The sequence below is a fragment of the Drosophila hydei genome, unplaced genomic scaffold (assembly GCF_003285905.1).
Source record: "Drosophila hydei strain 15085-1641.00,03,60 unplaced genomic scaffold, DhydRS2 tig00000149-arrow-pilon, whole genome shotgun sequence".
In the NCBI taxonomy this organism is placed as follows: Eukaryota; Metazoa; Arthropoda; class Insecta; order Diptera; family Drosophilidae; genus Drosophila; species Drosophila hydei.
The window spans coordinates 1,958,170-1,976,365 of NW_022045678.1; the positions used below are offsets into that span (position 1 = coordinate 1,958,170).

General features: G+C 38.6%; 2 protein-coding genes across 2 annotated transcripts in view; one reads left to right on the forward strand and one right to left on the reverse strand.

The window, feature by feature from the left end:
• Nucleotides 1-1,303: 1,303 nt before the first annotated feature.
• LOC111602238 (keratinocyte proline-rich protein-like) lies at nt 1,304-2,343 on the forward strand. The gene is made up of 3 exons (XM_030223202.1): nt 1,304-1,737; nt 1,798-2,189; nt 2,254-2,343. Exons 1-3 carry the CDS (start codon nt 1,352-1,354, stop codon nt 2,262-2,264), a joined length of 789 nt encoding a protein of 262 aa, XP_030079062.1. The 5' UTR covers nt 1,304-1,351; the 3' UTR covers nt 2,265-2,343.
• Nucleotides 2,344-4,982: 2,639 nt separating this feature from the next.
• LOC111602253 (nuclear hormone receptor FTZ-F1 beta) overlaps nt 4,983-18,196 on the reverse strand; it is a 29,735-nt gene continuing 16,521 nt past the window's right edge. The window contains exons 2-7 of the mRNA XM_023319245.2: nt 8,442-10,388; nt 7,057-7,365; nt 6,842-6,991; nt 5,433-5,535; nt 5,216-5,370; nt 4,983-5,132 (exon numbers count right to left, since the gene is read on the reverse strand). Coding sequence (XP_023175013.2) covers nt 5,049-5,132; nt 5,216-5,370; nt 5,433-5,535; nt 6,842-6,991; nt 7,057-7,365; nt 8,442-10,262 — 2,622 coding nt within the window. The 5' untranslated portion in view covers nt 10,263-10,388 and the 3' untranslated portion in view covers nt 4,983-5,048. The remainder of the gene's footprint in view (nt 5,133-5,215; nt 5,371-5,432; nt 5,536-6,841; nt 6,992-7,056; nt 7,366-8,441; nt 10,389-18,196) is intronic.

The window sequence follows — 18,196 nt, forward strand, 5'->3', positions numbered from 1 at the left end:
GAGAGATGAATGATGAGAGATGAATGATGAAAGATGAATGATGAGAGATGAATGATGAGAGATGAATGATGAGAAATGAATGATGAGAGATGAATGATGAGAGATGAATGATGAGAAATGAATGATGAGAGATGAATGATGAGAGATGAATGATGAGAAATGAATGATGAGAGATGAATGATGAGAGATGAATGATGAGAAATGAATGATGAGAGAGATGTTAATATATAAATGATAGATGAATGAAGAGATGAGATAAGGGAGATGAATGATGGGGGAAAAGTTATGAGACAAAAGATGAATGATGATAATAAAAATATAGATATATATATATAGTTTTATATAGATATATAGATACATATCTAGATACACAAATATTTTACATATACTTAAAATTGTAAATATTTCTTCCATAGATTATTCGAGAATAAGAAGTCAAATGCAATCGAGGTCAAATGAAGGAATGGGGCAGGTTGGCGCCACGGAATACTATGCCAGGCAGATGGGCTTGCCCATGGCTTTGGGAATGGGATGTGGTATGGGAATGGGAATGGGAATGGGAATGGGAATGGGAATGGGCATGGGATATGAAATGTCTGCAGGCAACGCCAATCAATTTAATCAGGCAACCGCGTTGGGCTCCTATCAAAATCCCATGCCAGAGGCTGATTACTTTAAGTACGTGCAGTCTCAGGATCAGTCATTTCCTGGAATGGACTTTAATTATATGCAGCTCCAATCGCAGCCAATGTATCAGCAGAAGCAGCAGCAGCAGCAGCTACAGCAGCAGCGCAATGAAGCTGGATCCAACACCAATAGCAAGCAGTACTTTAATACATCCATGATATATAGCAAAGCTAATTACACGGCGTCCGAATCTAGTCAAATGGAAACCCTCAAAGATTACATTGATGCCAATGGGCAGAGGTCGGATTCGAATTCTGGGGACCAAGATCAAAACGAATCTGTTGAGGTGGTGGACCCGTCTAGCCAGGAAAGCAAACAGCCAAATATATTAGGTGACGTCCCGCAAATGAGAAAATGTCCTGGCTACTCATGTCAAATGAACGCCTCGGAAGGCTATACTTGTGCGCAGAACGGAGAGCAGTCCAATGGCATGCATGCAGCTGGCAACATGGAATCCATGGGCGGCTGTGCATTTAGCCCCAACATGATGAACTTGTGTTGTCCCCAAGCCATCGCGGATTGCCAATCCATGTACTGCCAGCCAGTATACCAGCCACAGCCAGCATGCCAGCCACAGCCAGCATGCCAGCCACAGCCAGCATGCCAGCCACAGCCAGCATGCCAGCCACAGCCAGCATGCCAGCCACAGCCAGCATGCCAGCCCATGACCAGCTCAGGCCCAGTTTACTACTCACAAATGCCGCAGTCCGATTACTCCAATTGTTTAGACATTGAGGGCTTCATAAAGCAGGTGCTGGAAAAGCAACAGTATTATAATTCCAACTCTTTGTCTGGCTGCTCGCCACCGTCTCAGAGTATAGGTGCTGGCATGGCCATGGACTGTGGTCCCAACTCGAATCCAACACCTTGGTTAAGGTCCGTCAATGCTTCGCTGCAGGATCAGACTGTCTACACCGCGGACTATAAGCCCGTCACTGCGCCGGGCAACAATTTCAATCACTTTCCCAAGTGTGACACCTGCGGCGATCGCGCCAGCTGCGACGGCTGCAGCACCTGCTGCAACTGCTTGAGCTATGCGCCTCCAGTAAGGTAAGCACTGATGACCTAACCTATTTGGTAAACCTGATATAGTAAATAACTCTGCATTAGTTATTGTGTTCCTGCGCCCTGCATGATGATGCCCCCATCAACTAGCTACTCGATGCTTCCATGTGCTGACTCTGGTCCTGCTGCGCCCAGCATGCCGTGTAACTATGTCTGTTCAGCGCCTTGCCCTATGCCTTGCCCTATGCCTTGCCCTATGCCTTGCCCTATGCCTTGCCCTATGCCTTGCCCTATGCCCTGCCCCATGCCCAATCCCATGTCCTGCCCCATGCCCAATACCATGTCCTGCCCCATGCCCAATCCGTCTAGCGCAGCTCCTTACAATGCCTCCTGCTTCGGTGCTCCTTATGAAATGCCAATTGACGGCGACTCCGATTCGCTGTCACTCAAGAATTTCGTAAACCAATCAACCAGCTGTAATCTCAGCCAATACTCGAGTAAGTAGAGCAATGATCACTGTCAAGAAGTCTACAATTAATTCTCTAACCCTCATCCTATCAGGTTTGAAATGACCGCCAAGCTGCAACTGTTCGATTAATATATATTTAAATAATTTTAGATAAAAGAGAAAAATATGTGGTTAAGAAGCTAATAGTCTATTAAAAAGTCATGAAAAACAAATTCAAGCTGTGGTTTTCAATCTAAAAGGGAAGATTACAGAAAAATCATTTGGATCCTTGGGCTAAATGGGTTTGGAAACTCGATCTTGCGGCAAATAAAAACAATTAAATGAATAAATATTTGCAGTAAGAATTAAGCTTAAAAGCCTACCTACACATAACCAAAAATAAAAAATAATTTTAATAATAAACAAATACTTAAAAATAAATTCGAAATTTTGATTATATCTGCCATTAGTTTAAATCTAGCAAATTGTAACAAAATGTTTTTTTTATATTAAATATGCTTTTAGTATAAAAACAAAAAAAATCCAAATTGATTTTTGTACTCTGCATATTTTTAGATATTAAAATAGTTTTAACCCACATTTCATATGCCCTTCATATGAATTGAAAAAAACAAGCGTTTTTATATATAATGTTTTTTTTTTTTTTTTGAAAAAAAGTTTATTACAAAATATTGCATTGACAATTAATTTGATTTAATTGTTCCATTTGAATTTCAGTTATTACACTTATAAAAAATGAAATTAAATATTTACTATGGATGAGTAGATGAAAAACGTAGCACCGAGCGCAAAAAACAAGCACAAGAATTAAGCTAGAGCTTAAATAATTTTGAAAATTACAAATAAATTAATTTTCCGTTTTTTTAGTGCAACTTTAACTATTTAAGCGACTGACTTAAATAGTAAAATCTAAGCACAAGCTTCAAGAAGGGTTTCAAGACTTTTTCTTTTCTCGTTCACAAAATTATTTTCGCTGCTACAATTTTCGTTTGTTATTGTTGTTGTGGGAGGTGGAGGGGGCGTGGGTAAGATAAGAGAACTATAAATTAATTTTGATTTGATTATCAGTTTACAATTGCATTTAACTATGGTATATTGTATATTGATATTTAGTTAGAGCTTGCATTAAATTAACATTTAACTATTTGCATTTAAGTTTACCGTTTACGGGGCCAGGCAGCAGCCGAGTTCTTGTTTCTTTACTATTTAATGGACAAAGGTTAGTTAGTCTATCAAATAAACAATTCAATTTTGATTTTGTTATTTACTGTGATAGCGAATACTTAATCTCAACATTGCTTGAATCACAGCTTATATAGTATACACACATGTATATATGCATGTATATATAGAAAAGATCGTGAATATTGAGGAATACCTCACCTGGCCTTAACTATTTCATTTCTCTTATTGTTTTTCTCATTTAAATTATTGGAATTGTTTTTATCGTTACGTTTTGTTTGCTTTTGCGTTTTGCTGGTGGGGCTGGAAGTTGTTCTTTTTTTCTCTTTTTGTTTATATAGTTAACGTACACACATACACATATTTATATATATATAGACATTATGCTGGCTATATAAAATCTAGGTTGTGTTTATGCGCTGACAAAAAATATATATATAGATATAACTGTATGTAATGGTAAATGTTTTAAATCCTGTTACAGGATTTGCTTCAGCTATTAAGTAGAATTACAATAAAACAAAATATACACACATATATATATGCAGCTACACATATACACATGCATATCATATGTAAACATTAATTAAAGAATACAAAATACGATTCAAATACGAATACAGTTACAAATATCCATATAGTTGTGTCTGTGTCTGTGTCTGTGTGTGCAGCTTGTAATGACAAAAAGTATAAATTTGATTTATGTAGTTTGTTTATGTTTTTTATGCAACAAATAGCATCACTGGAATAGTTTATGCCACGCGGCGGCAATTCAATCGAGTGGTCTTTATCTTATTCAGTTTCCTCTGCATTTAGATATATTTATATAGATATAGATATATCGATATATAAGTAGACATGTGTGAAATTGCACTAAAACTAAATGCTACAACATTTAAAAATGGATTTTTTCTCGTTCACGTTTTATATATATATATATTATGTATACATGTAGGTAGAAAATCTAGCAGCTCTCTTCTAAACCAATTTCGGTTTTGGCATTTTCTTGTTATTACAAAATATTTTTAGATTTCGCTTTACTTCGATTTCATATATATATATATATGTATATATATGCATATAAAAAACATTTACATGAACTAAAAATTAAAATTTGATTTTGCTGTTTTTGTGTTACTTTTCTTTTAATATTAAAGTTAAATAAACTTCTAAGTCTTTTCATTTTCCATGTGTGCTTCAGTTACTATACATAATCCGTTTATATATATTTTTATATATATATTTTTATGCATATATAGCAAAAACTTTATATAATTTAATAAACTCTGCCAGCACAACAACAACAATAACAACAAATGCAACACTTGGAGCACATAATTGTATATATATATACACATCATTTCATGTATATATATAAAAAGATTTTAAAAATTTGGCTGCTTACAAAAATTTCTTTTCTTTTCATTTCATTTAATTTTTAAGTGCTATCAGTTTGTTTTCTCAAAATGTCGTTGCTGCTGCTCACGTTGTTGTTCCGGTTGTTGTTGCTGTTGTTGTTGCTTTGGCAATGGGTTCATCGTTTAGGCACATGTTTTCAGAGCTTACACATAGAGCGCTTAACACTAAGCATAGATATACTAATACTAATCATATAAAACTTTTTTTTGTTGTTCTTCCTTTTTTTTTATCTGCCTTAAGCCTGGCTGCGGCATCGACAGCGTCCCATGGTCCTAAAGAGCAATTGTCAATGCTCTCCGCGCAGCAGCTCCATCAACAAATTGAAATCTGCGCCATCGCGCGTCTTAATCGTCAGCATCTCCTTGCCCAGCTGCAGTCAGTATAAGAGTGAGAGAGGGAGAGTGTTAAGGTTAAAGTATCTTTCAGATACATGCTCAGTTTTCATTCACTCACCTGACACGTGCGCTGCAGATCGGGTATGCGCAGCAGCAGCTCCCCAAACTTGGACGGCGTATCGGGATAATGGGCCAGCGTGTACGCCTGCAGAGCCTGCAGCGCCTTCTCCTGGCACTCGCGCACCTTGACTGCCTCATGCAGCTCCGTGGTATCTAGATATAATGTTTGCCTATTAGTTTGAACTCTTTTAGTATTGCTTTAGGCAAGTACTTACCGGACTGCAGCAGCACAATGACTTTCATGGCAACATATTCGTAACGATCCACGCGCAGGCGTCTCAAGTGATCCGTCAGATTCAACATGCGCTCAATGCAGGCCTGAAAAAGAATTTATAAGTTTATTATAAGAGTGAGCTTAATGTTGATAGAAGTTGAATGAGAGAATAAGCTCTTTGGCTGGCGTATTCAAGTGAACTACTGAAATAAATATGTGAACTGTGCTCTGATTCGTTTTCTATTACCAGTTCATAAATTATTCGTTCTTTTCATATTATTCTCAAGTTTATAAGCACATCTTACATTTTTAACATATTTATCCTAACCCAAAACAGGACAAACCCTAAAAAATGTTTGATAGACAAAAATTAAATTATATTTATCTGAAGATCTCTTGACCTGTTTTTTAGTTTGCTTACTAAATCATTTTGATTTGTGTAATTGATAATAATAAACTGAATAACTGAACAAAAGGTAGTTCTTACTTTATTGCTAAATCACTGAACTAGTTCTTGACTATGAGATAGGCTATGAGGCTTATTCATCAAGATAATCTCAAATTTCTTTACTAATCAAAAAATATATATATTTAACGAGTTTGTACGTTGTACAATGATTGTTACTAATCAACAAATTAACAAGCTTCAGCACACAAAATGTGAGCAGGTTGTCTGTATAGCAATTTCAATAACCTCCCGGTTCTATCGGCAGGCAGACTTCGCTACGGTTCGTCTAAGCAGTAACCATTTGAGAATTGTATGGTTGCTGTTGTTGCAAAGCGAAGCTCACTCAATGGAAGACAATTGTGAGACTGAGAGAGCGGCGTTCTCAAACAACTAAACAGCTATCAAATGGTCTGGTATGCAGACTGTTTGGTACACTTTTGTTATGGATTTTCAGATTATTACTAATAATATTACAACTAAGCAACAGATATATATGCAAAATAGTTGTTCATATACTATATAACTTAATAAAACTAAAGAAAATACAAACATAAGAAACTTATTGCATAGCTTAAATAATCTGTTACCCTAATATACTTCACTCTAGGTCATTTATATTTATATTATATTATAATATATTTATTACATTTGTATTGTGTTTATATATTAAGCTTTGCTATTTAAAGGTCAGTTCTAATTTCTTTACATCACAAGCTGCTCTTAGCAAGAGCTTTTTAAAATTCATACAAACTATGATCTATGTCTAGAAAGGAACTGGTTCATATCGATCATTAGCGATCAACTGACCTGTATTTTGAGCTACTCGAACATAAATAAATACAGCAGAAATAAGCGAATATCAATAAAAATCTCTGGGCATCTCGACAACACAATTTAGTTTAGCCTAAACTGACTGCTTGAGCCACAAACATATTTAACTACAGCCACACTTCGTAGCCCACCTGTAAGCCATTAGTCTTGGCCTGTGCCAGTGTTATCTTTCTGCCCTGCGACATCTTGATCTCGCCTGGCGTGTCAATGGAACGAAAACAGCAGGAGAAGAGCAGCAGTTCACACCACGAATTGATGAGCAGGCAAATCTGATCGTCAATCTGGAAGACAATAAAGATGCAGATTATATAAACAGTTTTTGCTAATATAATCAATGCATACTCACCGAGATGTTCTTGAAGAGCGGCAAACTCTTGCACCATTTGACGATCTTGTAGAGCCGATGATCGGCCACATTGCAGAGATGGGCAATCAGATCGGGATTGGCGTTCTCGCCGTTGGACGAGAGACCAGCACTGGCCAGCAGTGGATTGGTCATCTGTTGTGCATTGGCAGTGTGCTGTCCGGCGGAACTTGAACCGCCACCCGAGGCGCTCGACGAGGAGCCGCCAGATGCAAATGAGGACAGCGGCTGATTGATGCGCGCCAATTCCGCATCAGTATATTGCCAGAGATGTTCAACATCCATGATTTCCTGGTGGGGGTAGAGAAAATCAAACGATTTGTATAAGCAAATGGCGAGAGCTAGAACTAGACACAGATTCTTTGCTAAGATGACTAACGTTTTCAGTTGACTTTGTCAAGCGTAACCTCTTGAACAGCTACCAGAAACGAAGTAAAATAACTTGTGTCAGTTAAAAATCTAAAGAAATCTAAAAGGAAAGTAGCATTCAGTAATATCTTTGCTCTTTCTTGAACTGTTGAGGCATCTATGTTATTTCTATTTACAAAAGAAAAAAGTTCTTCGTCTACTTTAGCTGCAAGTTACAAGTTTTACAAGTAGTTCTAGTCGCTATCAGTATGTTGATATTTGAAGAAAGTTGAAGGATCAGTTAGGCTAAGCCAATGAGCAGATAGCCGTATTAGAAAATTCCTAAGTCGAATATTTCGAGCTATAAATGAAGCAACTCTATCTGGGCCAATTAACTTTTTATTGACATACCTAGACTAGACAACATATTGAACGACGAACCTTGAATGAAATGTGTTTAGAAAGTCCAACAGACTGAAACACTGAAGTTGCTTTCAAGCAGGGAAGGGAGGTGTGACATCAGTCCATGAAACATACCTCAGAATTGACCGCATCTGAAAAACTTTTTCAGACAGCTATTAAATATATCCCCTCTCTTTAGGAGATAACTGAGCCACAAGAGACATTTCTCTTATGTGTTGCAGGACTAACTGCCAACTCTGTCCTCTTCATAAAATAATATGCCTAGCAGCAGGGCAAAAGCTTATGCCTACTTATAAAGATAGTGCCATAGATCTGGTCAAGATAGTCAAATATAACTGGTCAACGTCTTGCAAAAGCTTCATGACGAATTAGCCACCAGCATAACTGAGTACCTAAGAACTAGCTGGTTGGCAAAGCTAATGCAAGATTTCCAATCAAAAGTGTTTTCAAACATGTTCTCTAAAGATATTAATTGAGTTACCAGAAGAAAGATACGTCGATCAGTCCATGACTCGATCTCAAAGTCGAGTCTAATGTAAGCCAAAATCTCTAAGCTCAAAGATAATACTAAGAAATTTTAGTTGATCTTCACTCACCTGCAAGAGGGCTGGAATGCTTGAGGCTCGCGATGATGCATGATGATTGAGCGACTCTGTTTGCTCCGTCTTGATGGATGCGCCGAGACTGGGACTGGCCGGCAGCGAACTGGACCCACTGCCAAAGCCATTGAGTGCAGCGTGTGGTTGTTGCTGTTGATGCTGTTGTTGGTGCTGGTGCTGGTGCTGTTGCTGCTGCTGCTGCTGCTGATGATGATGTTGCTGCAATCTCTGCTGCTGCTGCTGTTGTTGTTGCTGATTGACCACGGCGGCAGCTGCTGCTGCGGCAGCCGCTTGATCTGGACTGAGCAGCGGACTGAGCATTGAATTGGGCAGCGTATAGGAGCATTGGTAGGTGGAGCGACCGCCACGCGTACGATCCTCACGTATGGCCTCCAACTTCATGCCCTTCTGCAGGCACTTCTCGAACCGGCAGGCCGGACACTTCTTGCGCGTGGAGATGCTCACCTGGCAGGGGCCGCCGCGCACGCACACATAGTTCTTGCGGTTCTGGACGGTGCGCTTGAAGAAGCCCTTGCACGACTCGCAGGAGAAGATGCCGTAATGAAAGCCGCTAATCTTATCGCCACAAATGGGACAGGGCGAGTTGATTAGCTGCTGCCGCGAGATGCCCGCCGGCGAGGCTGGCAACGTGGCAGAGGCATCGAGTGCCCCACTGCTGCTGTTGCCATCCATGCTGAGATTTTGCGCCTCCTGAGCAGCGGCAGCGGCAGCTGCAGCATCCACATTCAAAGGCGGATACAGCACGCTATGATGGTGCAGTGCCCCAGCTCCGCCATTGGCATGGCCCGAAAACATGGCTGAGCCAGCGGGCGGCGCATGACGCGCCTGAATCGGCGAGTGGGTGGGACTGAACTCAGAGCTGTAGCTGTAGCAGCTGCTGTGCGAGGCGTCGCTGTTATTCCTACTCAGCGAAGGCGTATAGGGGGCGTGGCGTGACGTCAGCGGCGACTGCGACGGACTGCTGTGCGTGTAGACGGAATGTATGGCAGAATCGGGACTGGGATTGGCGGGCAGAAGAGGCAAATGACCGCCGCTGCTCGACTTGCTGCGATCGCAGAGCGAAGTTGTCGAATTGGAGGTGGAGGCTGGTTCATACTTCAGATTAATCGGATCACTTTGTGTGGGCGCTAGCTTCAGCTTGTAGCTCTGCTGCTTGTGGCTTTGCAGCTGTTGCTGCAGCTGCTGCTGCTGTTGCTGCTGCTGTTGCTGCTGCTGCTGCTGTCGCTGCTGCATCTCGCCTGCTATGTGCTCCAGCTCCGTTTTGATGGGCTGCAGCATGGCTGTCACCTGGCGGCTAACAACGCCGCCGGCACTGCTCGACTCACTTTTCACAACTGTTTCCGTTTCCATGAGCTCCTCATCGGGCGCCTCCTGTCCGTTCGTTTCGGCATCGCTCAGCTCGCCCTCCCAGGACATGGGACGTGGGCCATTTTTATCGGCCGCCCGTCTACGCACCTTCAGATTCTCAATGTTGGCCAGCTCCGCTTCCGAATCGGATTCGTCCTCCTCCTTGTTGTCGCCGCCTCCTCCCAGCGGTATGCGCAGGCCGTGATTGTGATTGTTGTGATTATTATGATTGTTGTGATTACTGTGATTGTGATTATGATTATTATAGTTGGCTATGACCGGCACCAGGTTCCCATTCGGCGTGGGCAGCTCGTCCAGCTCACACTTGATGTTCGTCACGGACACATTGTGACGCCCGGTGGGCGTGGACATGTTAACGGGCAGCTGATAGCTGCCACTGGCACCTGGAGAAACGCTTTGCTCCGTCTTAATGCTCGACATATTGGGCATCCTCAATGGCTCAATTGTAATCCTTATTCCAATACTTGATTACAAAAAACTCTTAAGCTGTTTTTACTTGTGCAATTTGTAGAAATTGGAGAGATGTCGTTGATGCAGTTCCATTGTGTTGTAAATCTGTAAGAGAGCAAAATCGAGACATGACAATATGTTTCACAAAGGGAAAAATAATATATAAAATATAATAAAAGCAATATTTATTTCGTAGTATTAGTTTAGTATAAGACATTGCTTATGAAGTTTTAAATTATAAGTCAGTAGTACCTCTTATACAAATAATTCTACTCGTATTAAAATTAAGAATTGAGATTTATATTTTCAATTTATTATTTTAAGGTAAAGTGTATCCAATATTTTCGTGTTATTAATATTAAATGTTTCCAATTTAATATCATTTGTTTTTAATTTTATTTATTATTTAGTTTATTTGATCCCAAATTATTATAAAATTGATTTGAAATATATGTGTAAAAAACCAGGTTATAAAATAAAACAAAGTTTAAAAAAAAATTTTAAAAATTACAAATTGCAAACAATCTTAAATAATACAATGTGTTAAATATACTTATTTTTAAAGCATTTTTTATTTTTCAAAAGTTTTGTTTGTATTTTTTTTATATTTTTCTATTTATATTTTAATGAATTTATTTTAAAACGTATTAAATACTTAAGTTTCCCTTAAAAATTATTTATATGAGATATATGTGGTTTATTATTTCTAAATAAATTTTTAAACAATAATTGAGCAAAATTGAGCTAATTTTAAAATTCGATATATATAGATTTAACTAAATATATTCAAATGCTCTATTATAGAGCTGTGAAAATCAATTTAAAGTAAATCGTTCGAGTTCTTATCCAAAGGAATCCATATCAAAGAAATTGCAAAATTGGAAAGCACACGTCTCAAGTGTATTTTATTTATGAATGTTTTATGCCCAATTAAAAAGTAGATAAAAAGTAAACTTCAGCATACTATATTTTCAGTTTTCTGCTTTTTGCTTCGCAATTCTTACGAATAGACGTGTCTGTTGCTGCTTAATCCAACAATATACACCAGCTTTTATATCTCTGTATATAAAAAGTTTACCATAGTCTTTTGCATAGTTATACACAATTTTACCAATTCTGAATGCTTAAATAGGTTAATAAAAAAAAGCAGCTCATTTAAAGTTTATAGACAGCAAAAACAAAAACCTTTTGGTGCAAGAAACCTGAATGAGTCTTCAATAGCAGTAAAAATCATTATGTAAACCCTCCTCAAGTCAGTTCCATAAATGAATCACATTTTGTGAGCTGTACATAAAAGACAGTGATGTTAATATAAAATAGGGATTGAATATACATATACTCTATCTCTTTCACTCTTTGTACACATGTTTGTAGTTTGCATACAAATTTCGTTACTATGCGAATTATTACTCATATAGAGAATCATCATTCAATAGAGATTTTCAACGAACGCTGCCTCGTCCCCGTCAAAATCGACGACGACCTTGGCCTCTGCATGAGTCTGAGACAGAGGCGAGTTATGCTAATTGGAACCGCGACATGTGTACTACACACACACATATACGCACACATACATAAACAGAGAGACAGTTATTACACTGTCCATCGTGAATCGCCGTGCTTGTTATCAGCGGCGAATACGAACAATAGCTTAAAGCAAGCAGCAGAACAATAGCGCCAGCCGACGAAAAATGTCAACGACCTTAAAGCAAAAGAGGCGAAAAAAGCCGATGGAATATTATAATAAAATTTAAGGTACATTAACCCAAAACCGAACGAACGCTCGGCCGGCAGCTGAAAACGGTTTGTGGCTATGAGAAGGGCGCGGCTAAACGAGTCCAACTATAAAGGGCATTGCTAATGACAACGATAAGAGTAGGTGCAAAGGGGGTTGGGCAAATGCGTTTCACTTTTTGGCATATTAATGTTAAGTGCAAATGCAGTAAATTGAGTGCAGCTGACGTCGACCACAGGCTAATGGGCATCTTTTGTTTAGTCGGTACAACAACCCAACACACGCAGCGGCCAAGACGCCAACCGGCAACTGAAAATACAAATTGAGAGAGAGAGAAAGAGAGGGAGAGAGAGAACACACACGCAAGCAAGTGAGCGAGAGCGACCGCGAGCGCAGAATGGGTAAAGGACGACCTTCAAATAATGTTGAAATTTGTACGCAAACGACCTTGTATACAACAACAACGAGAGACGACGAAGCAACCACGAAGACGCAGCGACGACGACGACGGTGGCGACAGCGAAACGAAGCAGGGCAGTCAAACTGTTCATAAACACACACACACAAATAAAAGACGACAGCGCGGGTGAAACGTCGTCGTCGGCATCGTTGCCGTAAAGAGCGGAGAGCGCAAAACCATGCGACGAAAGAAAGAACAAAAAACTCAGCAGTAGCAACAGCAGAGGGGAAAGCGTGCATGAGTGTGAGCAGCACAAAAGAAAATAAACAAAAATTTTGATATCAAGAGCGTCGCTCCATGAGTTGCGCTGCGAGCAAGCAATCAAGAATAATTCTCGTAGTTAAAGTTGTGTGGGTGCTGAGAGGTCACAGCGAGAGAGAGAGAGTGTGAGTGGGCAACCCGAAATGCTGACCAAGCAGAGAGCGTGCTAATGAAATATCGTGAGGGGCAGAGAGTCGAGAGCGTGAAGTGGTCAGACGCTGTTGTAGTTTGTATATATATATACATTTTAGGGAAATATAACCATTCATATGTATGTCTGTATGCATTAATGTTTATGCGAGCGTATGTCTGTACTTGGGACCCGACAAATGCAGCCAAGCGATTTGATGATGGCTCGTTTCTGGTTATAAGTATAGACACACACACACATGCACAAAACATACTTTCAGCTAGAACTGTACCTTGTTAAACGAAGTGGGAGCCATTGATTAGTGCGGAAGTGCTAAATGTAACGGTCGCTGGCCTTTTCCATAACTAAATGCGTGTTAACTTATGAGTTTTGATAGTTGAATGTATTAGCAATTTGGCCTAACTGAATATTTAAACAGCATAGACATAAATACTCAAATTATAATTAATATTAGTTTTTTATATTAGGTTTAATGGAAAACCGTCTGTATTCAGTACTTTTTCAACTTTTAACTTCAGCTTTTCAGCTTAATCAATCTATCTTGTACGAACTATTCAATTATACAAAAAAAACAAGCTACAAGCCGTAGGCACTTCGGTGAACGCCCCCATTCGAACTACCTTTCCATTTGTGACTGTCAAAGTTTTAGCCATTTACTCGAGTCATAATCTAATTACGTATGTATTATGTCTATACAAGTCTCGCTGGCTGGCACAACCTTTGGTAGTATCTTTTAGCCATGACATATTGCCAACTGCATGCCAAGAGATATAAATTTTTTTTTACAATTTGACAAGCCCCTGAAAAAAAGCATAAAGCACAAATGGCATACCGAAGCTGTTGGGGGCGGCAAAGGGGGGATTACTAAACTAAAGTTGTAGCTGTTGACCGAGAATCGTCTGTGCTAGGAATGTGCAACGGCTGCCCCTGAGCTACGGGCGACTTGTCTGCCGTATATCGATTTTATCAGCACAAAATGCTTTTGACTTTGACAGCTCACAAAGATGAAGAAAAAAAAACAAGTAAAAGTGTTCCCAAAGGAAGTGAAGGACTAGGAGATACCCTGTATATGCTAATATAAAATTAGTTATAAATTGAAATATTCAATAAATTATTTGACAGCAGGTCTTAGGTAGCGTATATTGAATGGGAACAGATAGTTAGGTGAAGAAATATGGTTAATTGTAGGCAAAATAGTTAACTATATTTATTAAAGTTTTAGTAAACTCAAAGATATGGTCTACAATGTCAGATTAAAGACGAGAAAATATTCATCAAATATTGATTTTGGGTGAATATTATTTCTCAAAATTTGGTCAAAATTGTATATCGAATATTCAACAATAAAAAAAAACCTTAATATTATTATAGGGAATATTAAAATATACTACACTTTTAAACTCTTAATTTTCGACTGTTCAAGATCTGGTCAATAACATGGACAGTCTTATAGACCTATACTGATTTGGTTTATAGATTTATTTATTTATATACTTTCAACCAACGAATACTGTTACAAACGACTGCAGAGTGCTAAGATACCCATATTTAACTACTCCATATACAGTGGGTTTTGGGTATTTAGAGGGAGTAAAAAACTCAACTTCAACTTGCTTTACAACTCCTGCCAGACAAAGGGGTTGACCTTCACATTACAGCGTTTTGTTTTTCTCCTTTTTTGTGTTGTTCACTGCGGCGTTGCCGCGTGGTCTCCTTTGGATTTTCCCCCATTTTCGATGGAGTGAAACGCGGAAATGCTGCCGCCTAACAAAATGGCGACGTACTTGCATGCTGTCGGCTTGCCATTGTCGTGCTTGTGGGCGAGTGTGTGTGTGTGTGTTGTGTGGTAAATCCATGTCAATAATATTCACGACATTGACATGCTTTGTGGGCCAAAAGCCCCGGTCGGTCGAGCTAGCCAAATGGGGGTTGAGTATCCAGGAGCCAAGCCCCGGTTGAAGTTGTTCTTGGTGGTGCCGGTGGTGGTGGTTTGGCATTGACGTTGACGTAGACGTTGACGTGCACGTTAACGTTAACATTGTCGTTGTTATTCAGTTGTTGTTGCTTCTCGGCATTTGGGGAGTTTGGCGCTTGGAGTTCGTTGTGCCCACTGAATGGGAAGTTGGTTTCAATTATGCGTAACATGAAAGCGTAAAGCGCATTTAATGGGGGAAATTTCCATTTGGCTGTAGGGTGCTCTAATTGGAGAAAATCGACCCTTTCTCTCTACCCCCACCGAAAAAAAAGCTGTACAACGCAATTGTTTAGGGGTTGTTAAGAGGGAGTCAATGCGAGAGAGAGAAAGAGAAAGAGTAAGAGAGAGAGAGAGAGCGAGCAGGAGTTCGACATTTTGCTGGTATGGCAGATAATGTGTAACCAGGAAAGCAGATAATGTTGTTATCTTGTGGGTGTTGAAATGCTGTTGGGGATTAATTTGACGAAGTAAGACGAGATGCGGTACTCTGGGGTATATAAATTAGCGCTTAGTTTTGGAACTTCGACTCTTTGACACAGTTCGACAAAAACTTTCGTATTATTCACGGCTGTAATTAAGTATGCAGCCATTGTGTCTTACCGTTAAATTAATTTTTGGCTTCTAGTTTCAGTCTGTTAATTGCAAATTTAACATACGATTTGGACTTTATTCTATTTATATTCTAGTTTTTTGTTGTTGTTTTTAGCATGCACTTTAACATGAGGTTTGTATTTTAAATAATTTTCTTCATATTCAATTCAGCATCTATTTAACTAATTTTCTTAAAGAACAGTTAATTATTTTTTACACGCTCCTTGCAAGTTTAACATGCACTTAACTATGTGGTTTTTTTTTCAATTTCTGTTTTTATATTATTTTCTTCTATTAGTTTGCTTGTATATGTAGAAATTAATTATATTTTGGCAAGTTCATTGTAATGCTGACATGTACTTTAACATGAGACTATGTCACTTCGAATGCTATTAATAAACTTGGCCAAAATACATCAGATTTTAAAAAACTTACAATTACAGAGCTTCTATATGTGATTAAGAAGATATACGAAGCTGTTTATCCGTAGTTTACAGATTTGTCGTCAGGATAAAAATATTGTATACGAAAGTTCTTCTGCTAAATTTCTCATAAGTTCCAGTGCCAATTCAATCTTCCTTATTATATCAAAGACCAGTCTATCCTGTAGTCAATCATCCAGTCTTAGCCACATTCGATGCAAGCCCACTGACATTTCTAAACGTTTAGTTCCTGCCTAGTCTATTGCATATGCCGAGCCAGAAGCTTACATAACTTGCCACAAAGAGTGCAACTGCAGCCGAGGCTGTCTAATATTTTAACACGCTTCAGGCCCCATGGACAACACAATCACACACACACACAGAGAGACGCACACCTCTAACACCTTTCGCCAATTGCAAACAAAGGCACAAGCTTAGACATAAGCTGCAACTTCGTACCATGTCGGGCTAGACCAAGTCAGTGTAAGCCCGGCCAGGCCAACCCAGGCCAAAACACCAACAACAATTGCAAATTGCAATTACATTTACCTGGCAACGGGCCACATTTTTCGCTTTTGATTAATCATCGGAGCATGCAGCTGTGCAGAGAGTGTTTGTGTTTGTGTTGCAGTTTCTGTTTCGGATTGGATCGGATCGGAGCTGGCACGTCATTAGCATAATGTGCAACAGAAGTTACCTATGGAAAATGGCAAACAAATTGCCAAAGCAACAAAATATTCGCAAAAGCCAACAGGTTATATATATCTACATCGTATATATATATATATATACATATACCCATGTAGCCAGACCTAGCTGTCGCATTGAATGCTGCGTGGTTGTCCATAGAATTTCCTATTGCCATTTGCAGTCTGTTTGTGCTGTAGTTGAAAATCAAGTGTCTAGGTGTGTGTGTGTGTGTGTGTGTCAGTTACTTATAAATCCACAAACATCTATGCGAATCGACGCGACGTCTGCAGAACTTGATTTCCAACAGGTGCGTCGTCGTCTGGTCGACTTGGATATGGATACTGTTGCCAATAGGTAAACACACACACACACACATACTCAGAAAAAACCGGTACGATTGCAAGAACTGCAATACACTTAAAGAATTCATGCAGCAAGTAGTTGACATTTAATTGAGTAATAAATATCAACAACATCATATTTTTTACCAACTGCTAAAAGTTTACAAACTATAGCAGGAATCTTATCTGTAGGCTTTAAGAAAATTAATAAAGATTAACAGGGGTAGGATTAGTTTTTAATGAGATTATGTTTTAGTTGCACTGAAACATCACTTGAACTCTCAGCATTTGTTGGCTTTTGATGAATGTGAAATCTTTTGATTTAAGACTCGATTCGGACACGACTCAGTTGAGACTCATTTTTTATTCAAAATTCTATATTCTAAATATTACTATATTTACTAAATACTACATTCAGGATACTAGCTATTCAAGATTATAATCAATTTCTTCACTGTATATTTGACTATCTAAATATATGTTCTGATTTGCCTTACAATTTTTGGAATTTGTTGTAAAGACTCTTATAAAATGTATTCAGTCTGCGGTTTCGAACAGAATTTAAAAGTATATTGTCTATATGAAAATTAATTTGATTAAATTCCGTATAATAATTAAATATTTATTATTGTTAAAATTTATTTATTGAACTTAACTTCAACTTCCATTCTTAATCAATTTAAATAATAAATAATTTAATTAGCTTGAAATATTTTATATGAATTTATTTTCTAAAATAGTTTTTATTAATATTTCTACTCAACAGAAGTTAAAGCTAGAATTATAGTTTGTATAAGAAATAAACTAGTATATTTATATAAAATTTGAAATGTTATAAATTGAAACTTTTCGAAATAATAAAACAATGTAAAAATTAATTTATTCTTAAATCATTGATATATTCATATGACATATATATACTACATATAATATATATATATATATATATATATATATATATTTCTCACAGTTCACTCAGTTCACTCCACAGGTAGCTGAAAGAACTTGGGACAAGTTTCGCCACTAAAGCAGCACCCGCTGATAACTTTGTCAACGTCGCGATGTCGTCGGACACGGTGCAAATTAAATGTGGCCAGGGATTGGGGCGCGCCATTGGCAACGATGGTTGCGTTTTTGTGTGTGCGCGAAGAGCCCGCATTTTTTCGGGGCGTTTGCAATGTGGCAAGCTTAAAGTTGCAATGTTGCAATGCTGCAAGTTGCTAAGCTGCGTCTGCATAACAATTACAATTTACCGTACGACAGAAACAGGAAATGTTACGCTTGCGC

What these genes read in the sequence shown, in the direction of transcription:
- LOC111602238 (XM_030223202.1), top strand. Translation starts at nt 1,352, where the DNA reads ATGACCAGCTCAGGCCCAGTTTACTACTCACAAATGCCGCAGTCCGAT. An exon ending in AGCTATGCGCCTCCAGTAAG is followed by an intron (nt 1,738 to 1,797) that starts GTAAGCACTGAT and finishes ACTCTGCATTAG; the next exon opens with TTATTGTGTTCCTGCGCCCT.